Here is a 7,671-nt window from a genome sequence, read left to right as displayed (position 1 = left end):
ACTGGTGAAAGTGGAATAGAAACAGATTAATTTGATGTGGTCCAACTTCTGCAGGTTAGGATACTCTGGTCCCAGATGGTTCCCCCAGGGGCCTTCTCCTTCCCTGGCAGATAAAAAAAAAAAAAAAAAAAAAAAACAGAAGAAAAATTGCACATCTTTAACAAGAGGAAGTGACTCACAGGCTTGAAATTTAAAAAGCGGCTCTTTGTGGGGGAAAGGGCAAAGAAAGAGGTCATGTTGGAGAGAAGTCATTAGAATGTGGGGGAGGGGAGTAACAAACAGTGGACAGATCAAATATTTGCTTAGAGCAGTGATTCTCAACCTTCCTAATGCTGTGACCCTTTAACACAGTTGTGGTGACCTCCAACTGTAACGTTATTTTGTTACTACTTCTTAGCTGTAATTTTGCTACTGTTAGGAGTGGAAATGTAAATATCTGTTATGCAGATAGTTTTAGGTGGCCCCTGTGAAAGGGTTGTTAGACTACAGAGCCACAACCCACAGGTTGAGAACCTCTGACTTAGGATAATACCAAAAAATAAAATAAAATTTTAAAAAAGCATTTAGTTGATTGTTCTCATTTTTACACCATTGTCATTATCAGAAGGCAAATTGTGGGGTGGTTTGGTTTGGTTTGGTTTGGTGGGGGCGGTGTCTTGCTGTGTAGCCTGGGTTTGGTATTCACTATGTAGCTCAACCTAGTCTCAAACCTGCAATCATCCTGGCTCAGTCTCCTGAATCCTTTGACTCACAATCACCTATAACTTCAGCTCCTAGCAATCCAATGTCTTCTTCTAAAAGGTCCCAGATGACATCTGCAGCAGAGGTGGCATACATACATACATATATACATGCGCATGTAAAACAAAAGCTTTACTAAAAACATTCAGAACATCTTTGGACTTCCAGACATTTCTTTTGCTTTTTCTTTTTTCTTTATAATTATATGGTGGTGTCTTCCAGTGCCTGCGATCGATTCAGGCACACATTTTAATGAGCTAGTTTGGATCTTTGGACCTTTGAAAAAGTAAGCAGCGCTTGTGTGCATGCAACTTTGGCGAAGTGATTGACGTGGAGGTGAGTGCTGCCCAGAGTTCAAATTCCATAGCTCTGAAGGCACCTTCCACAAACCCCGTTTACTGGAACCCAGCACTGTTGCTATTGCTCTTATTACACGTTCTGGTGACAGGGGACCTGCGGAGCTAGGGCACAAGAGCTTCCTTCTTATCCTCAACTGTTCCTTCTGGTTTCCCTCGCAAGGAACTAGAAGGCCTGCACCTCTCTCTTTTTCAGGAAAGAAATTCCCTGAACCCTTATGACTCCAGATGGCTGTACAACTTTTGAGATCAAACAACCCAGTTCATGTCCCTGCCTTTTCGACAAGGATTAAAAAATGATTCAGACGACTTAAAAATATTGCATAAGTCACGATAAAGTTGGTCATCTTCCTTAACTGTTGGCTGATATCACTAAGGAGCGGTTTGGAATTGTTTTACTAAAGAAAACACAGAAGAGAGGCTCAAGCTTTGCTTTTGGAAATCCAGATCAACCTTTTAATTAGAAGCTTTTGATAAGTTGCCTTTGCTTGTTTCTGGCCTAGAACTCACAACAATCCTCCTGCCGCAATTTCCCTAATGCTGGGTGAGGATTACAGACCAGAGCCACCACATCCCACTGATGAATTGTCTAAATCCATAGAGCAGTAACCAGAAATCCCTCCCTACAGGTCATTATCGTGTTGGAATTCCACACATCTTTGTAACTTTTTTGACTTAAAATAAAAGATTAGAACCCGGACTTCCAGTTTTAAAGTGGTCTTTTCTGAGGATTCTGGGTAATTTGTCTGCATTTTCCAAAATCCCAAGGGTCCCTGCATCTTTGCAATGCGGCTTTCAGGACCCCCTAACCTAAGTCAGACAGTGGAAGGCCTCGTCCCTGCTGGCTCCTGCTCTTCTTGTACTAATCTGGGATCTCTGGGCACTGGGCTCAGGAAACCAAGGAGGCCCCTGATTTCCTGGCACCAGGTTGGAGTTCCCACGCCCAGGCTGGGTCCCCACATCCCCACTGAGTGGCCCCAGAGTCCCAGTCCAGCCCGGAACAGGGTTCAGAGGCCCCAGGCAGCTGGGTTATCACGTGGCGCGGAGGCATGGGCGGGGCAGCCAGGCGATATTTAACAGTCATCCAGGCCGCCTTGCTGTGTGGTGATCTGGACCCTGCGGACCTGCTGTTCCTTCAATTCTCGGTAGGTCCTGCACCAGATCTGGCCCCAAGGCCGCTGCGGCTCTGCCCGTGCTGGGCTCGGAACTACATCCACGGGTCGGTGGGGGAAGAGGGGGGAGGAGCAGTCCCGGGCTGGTTGGGAAAGCTCTCCCTTTGTTCTAGAGGTTTCCTTTCTGTTTGCATGTCCCTCTGTGGTAGAGCAACTTGCATTTGTCCGGTCGAGGCTTTATTTAAAGGGAAACACCTTACAGAAGAACTTAGGAGGTGCATAGTGAGGATTGTCTGGGTTTCCTTTAATGTCCCCCTAGGCAGCACTGGCTGCCCACAGGCTCTCTATGGTCCAAGCTGGGCTGGAACTCTTGCTCCTCCTCTGCCTCAGCCCCAGCTCACCCCTGGAAAACNTAAGGNGCTATTTTATGGGCTGCTCCTTGGTATGGANACTGCTCGAAGGTTCGGCTTTCTGGACAGTTCTTCTTAAGGAAGTGGGGCTTTGGGTTGGAGGCTGAGCTGTGTGTAGACAGGTTCTGTTGCTGGGCAGAAGGNAGTTTCCTGTGGGTGTGGGTCACTGGGGAGAGGAGAGTTTACAGTTCCTGGAGCGACTTTCTTGAGCTCAGTCAGCATTAAGGCAGCCACTGCTGGTTTCAGTCTTGTTCACAAGAATGGTAAATACCCTCAAGTATCAGTTTGATAGTCCTGATGCTGAGAGCCCGGCCTGGTGGCCTGTGCTGAATCCCAACACTAGGGAAGTTGAGTTAAGAGTGTCAGCCTGGGCTTTAGACAGGCAGAGAGTAAGTGTAGCATGGCCATCTAGCACTTGGGAGGCAAAGGCAGGCAGGTCTAGTGAGTTGGAGGCCAGCCTGGTGTGTATCCTGAATTCCAGGATAGACAGAACTGTTACAAAGAGAAACCCTGTCTCAGAAAGCCTACAAAAATAAATTGATTAACTAATCAAGGGCAGGTGTTTTGGGGGAAGCTAACATGTCTTCTGTTTAAATGGAATTTTCTGCCTTTTGGGTTAGCATTTTTGAAAACAGGCATTTCAGAGGCATTTCTGGTGTCCCATTTAAGAGACAGGACACACATCAGTGACTACTCTTTCCTATTGAAAGTGTGNAAACAGCTCCGGAGCCTCCAGTCAGGTTGTTGGCCCTGAAGAGGGCTCTGAATTAGAGGGTGGGAAACTGGAACTGTCTATGCTGGAATTGTGCGCCTGCCTAGGTTGGGACAGGAATTGGTCCTCCAATGTTCTGAAATCAGTTTCTTTTCTCTCTAGGCGTCTCTTTGCTCCAGGAGGAAAAATGGCAGCAGCAGTAGTGGATCCGCAACAGGTATGATTTTTAAGTACTTGTTTCTTGGTCCTTTTTCCTTACTCGTGATTTGAGTCATTATTATCCACCCTTCCCTGTTTACAGAGCGTGATGATGAGGGTGGCCAACCTGCCCTTGGTGAGCTCTACCTACGACCTTGTGTCCTCCGCTTATGTCAGTACAAAGGATCAGTACCCATATTTGAGATCCGTGTGTGAGATGGCAGAGAAGGGTGTGAAGACCGTGACCTCTGCGGCTGTGACAAGTGCCTTGCCCATCATCCAGAAGCTGGAGCCACAAAGTGAGTTTAGATTCTGCTGTCAACACTGAGCCCAAGGGACTGGGTAGGGTGACTGCTAAGTCACACCAGGGAACCCCCAGGCCTTCCTGAAGCCCAATCTCTCCTCCACCAAGCAACAGTCTGCTGACCTTCGTTCACACAGATGGGCTGCTTCATAGCCATAAGGCGCTCACTCTTCTTACGCTAATAGAAACTTCCCAGCCAGGTGTGGTGCTTACACCAGTCACCCCAGCACTTTGAAGGGAGGTGGAGAGGTGTCAGTTGAAGGCAGACCATGGATACATAGTGAATTCCCAGCTGCCAAGGCTGTATGAGACGGTCTCAAAAAGGAAACAACAAAACAAAACAAAACAAACAAACAAAAAAAACAAACCCTGTACTCGAGGGTGTATGCCATTAGTCCCAGGCAGAGGCAGGCAAATCTTTGTGTTCAAGCCCACTCTAGTCTACCTAACAAAATCCAGGCTAGTCAGAGCTAAATAGGGAGAACGTGTCTCAAGACAAGACAACAAAGGAAAAAGAAAAGACAACAAACAAAAAAAGAAAAGAAAAAGTAAATTTCCAAAACGCTTTTCTGTTAATAACTGAAATTAGGAAGGCATCATCTAAAGGGTGACCTGAGTTAGCTTTCTCATACAGCGTGTGTGGATTGAAAAACAAATTTTGATTACATTTGTATTTATTTTGTGTCTGCATGTGTGTATGTGTTTGTGTGGAGATGGGTGCCGTGGCAGTGCTCAGAGAATACCAGGTCTAATTCAGGTCCTCAGGCTAGGTAGCAAGGTCCCTTACTCACGGAATTAGCTCCCAGCCCAAACTTTTCTTTTCGAGACAAGGTTGCACATTGTAACTCATGCTGGCCTGACCCGGGAACTCACTATGTAACTTTGTCCTCAACCTCAGGGAAATCTCCCTGGCTTAGCCTCTCAAATGGCTAGGATTACAGACCCAAGGCAACGTGCCTGGTTTATACAGTACTGGGGATAGAACTTTGCTGATCTACATCATCAGCCCCAAACTTTTTATTTTGAATATTAACATTATTGAGATAAGAAAATGCATTGTACAGTTGATCCACTTAAGTTAAAAATGGCTGTACCTCGATGGAAGGGTGCTTTCCTGGCATGTATGAGTCCCTGGGTTCAATCCCCAGAACTGCAAACAGTGAGAACAAGCTCGTTTTCATGAGTTGTCAGGCCACTTCCTTCCATCCCCTCAGATTGCTCTTTAACCTATTTTTATATAAGATTATTTCTGGCCTTTGGTACAATCAGAGTCATAAAATAAGATCTTCTGCAACAGGCTTCTTTTACCTAGCATAGAGGTTTTCAGGATTTATCCATGATACAGCATTGTATGTACTTCATAGCCACGACAGATGCTCATGTTATATCTGTATTTAATTTCTTTTTATTGAGGAATAATATCACATGGTGTGGGTAGAACATATTCGTCTTAGGGTTACTATTGCTGTGATGAAACATCATAAATCCAAAAGCAACTGGAGGAGGAAAAGGTTTACTTGGCTTACATATTCTGAATCATAGTCCATTAAGGGAAGCCAAGACAGGAACTCAAACTGGTAGGAACCTGGAGGCAGAAGCTGACGCTGAGGCCATGGGGAGAGTGCTGCTTGCTGGCTTGATTTTCGAGGCTTGCTCATCTTGCTTATAGAACCCAGGACCACCAAGTCAGGGGTGACCCCACCCACACTGGGCTGGACACTCCCTCATCGATCACTAATTAAGAAAATGCCCTACTGGTTTGTGCTATCTTTTGGAGACAGTTTCTCTGTTGAGGTTCCCGCCTGTCTGATGTCTCTAGCTTGTGTTCAGTTGACATAAAAACTAGCTAGACAGTGCTCCTCCCACTGTGTGTGTGTGTGTGTGTGTGTGTGTGTGTGTGTGTGTGTGTAGGCATATGGAGGTGTGAGATCGATGCCAGAAACCTCCCTGAATCACTCTTTGACTTTTGAGGCAGAATCTCTCAGTCAAACACCAGAGCTCACTGACATGACTCCTCGGGCTAGCCAGGCTGCTCTTATGATCTCCAGTTAATGCAGAGGCCATGATTACAGAGGACTTGTAATCCACATTATGTGGATTCTGGGGCTCTGAACGCTGGTCCTCAAGCTTTTGTGCTTGAAACACTTTTAACCACCAAGCTGTCTCCCCAGCCCCAACACTTTAATCCGTTCATCAACTGATGGACATTTAGGTTGTGTCTTCCTTGGAAGGTGATGAATGATGCTTCTGTGAACATATATATGTTCACCCCCAGTTTTGGGCATAGTATTTTCAGTCTCCTTAGTATGTACTTAGGAGTGGAACTGCTGGATCTTTAATAACTGTGTTTAAATGTCAGAGGAACTTGGGATTGGAGAGATGACTGAGGGTTAAGAGCACTGGCTGCTCTTCTAAATAACCTGGGTGAGATTCCCATCACCCACATGGTGCCTTACAACCATCTGGAACTCCTACTCCAGGGGACCCAATGGCTTCTTTGGTCTCCCACAGACACCAGGCTTGTACACTTGGTTCATAGACATACATGCAAGCAAAACACGCAACTGTACACATTCAAATGTTTTTCTTCAATTTTAGAGGAACTACTAGACTCTCTGAATCTCTCCAAAACATGAATGAATGAATTGCTTTAAACAAACATTTGCATCATCCCCCCAAAGGGTAAATTATGGTCTAGGATTATAAGGATCATTTAAGAAACAGCTATCCCAACAGTGCGAACTCCCTAATGAATTTGGTGTGGATTCTTGACCCCTTATCTTTGAGGGGGAAGCTTGCACTGAAACCTGGGCCTTGTTAGGAAGATTCAGGGTGCTACTGTCACTGCTGAGGTCCCAGGACGTACCTCTATGTACTGAGGTTAAATAGGGACTAACCCACCATGAGTGACTTTATTTCCTGAGTTCAGAATAAGCTTGCCTCACCCATTCTGTCACTAGCACTGAGGCCTTCTTCCTTAGCTGCTTTTCCCCCACACAACCTCTCATTTACCCCTCACTGGAAGAAAGTTGCCAGGATCCTGCCAAATTTCTTCCTGGGAGAGTGAGAGAAACCTGGAAGTGGATTCTGTGGTTTTAAGAAAAAAAAAAACAAGGCTGCATTGTGGCTATTTTCATTATAGGATTAAATAAACATCCGAGGTACTATCCGTGTGTTCATTCTATCCTTACAGTGAGTGATCATTCTCCTGTCTGTGTCTCCTGCAGTTGCGGTTGCCAATACCTATGCCTGCAAGGGGCTCGACAGGATGGAGGAAAGACTGCCTATTCTGAACCAGCCAACGTCTGAGGTGAGCTTGGGACAGTGTTGAGGTCTGCTGTTTGGGGTGTTTTCATGGTTTCTTTAGCCCAGGCTGTGTGTGCCATAAACACACAAATACCTTTCTCTCAAGCTGGAGCTGGAGCTGGGTATATTTTTGAAGGAGTCGTGACTGCTCCCCGTCTTCCTAAGCTGCAGTTGGGGTGGGTCCAAGGAACAGAGATGAACTGACTGCTTCTGGTTAGAATGCAGGCTGGTGTCTATCAGCTTGCAACTCTGCTCCTGCTGTGGAATTGCTTTTAAATAACTGATTCCATATGGCGCTGGATGTGTATACAAACTGGGAGAGGTAGTTCTGGGCATTGATGATAGGAACCACATGCACACATGACAGATAATCGGTGCTGGCAAAACCAACTGCTTTATCTATCTTAGTGACCATGCAGTTCAGATAATGCCCTAAATTTCCCCTTCTGGTTAAGAATACAGCATTGCACAAAAGGATATCAGTTAGGGGGACATTGGGTTGTGCCTTTCACCACTTAAATAGGCAAGTTTA

General features: G+C 45.8%; 1 protein-coding gene across 1 annotated transcript in view; it reads left to right on the top strand.

The window, feature by feature from the left end:
• Window positions 1-2,175: 2,175 nt before the first annotated feature.
• LOC110323066 (perilipin-2) overlaps window positions 2,176-7,671 on the top strand; it is a 13,119-nt gene continuing 7,623 nt past the window's right edge. Inside the window, exons 1-4 of the mRNA XM_021200116.2 lie at window positions 2,176-2,242; window positions 3,494-3,548; window positions 3,633-3,828; window positions 7,061-7,143. Coding sequence (XP_021055775.1) covers window positions 3,519-3,548; window positions 3,633-3,828; window positions 7,061-7,143 — 309 coding nt within the window. The 5' untranslated portion in view covers window positions 2,176-2,242; window positions 3,494-3,518. The remainder of the gene's footprint in view (window positions 2,243-3,493; window positions 3,549-3,632; window positions 3,829-7,060; window positions 7,144-7,671) is intronic.

The sequence above is a fragment of the Mus pahari genome, chromosome 6 (assembly GCF_900095145.1).
Source record: "Mus pahari chromosome 6, PAHARI_EIJ_v1.1, whole genome shotgun sequence".
Taxonomy (NCBI): Eukaryota; Metazoa; Chordata; class Mammalia; order Rodentia; family Muridae; genus Mus; species Mus pahari.
This window is presented reverse-complemented; position numbering and strand designations above follow the sequence as displayed.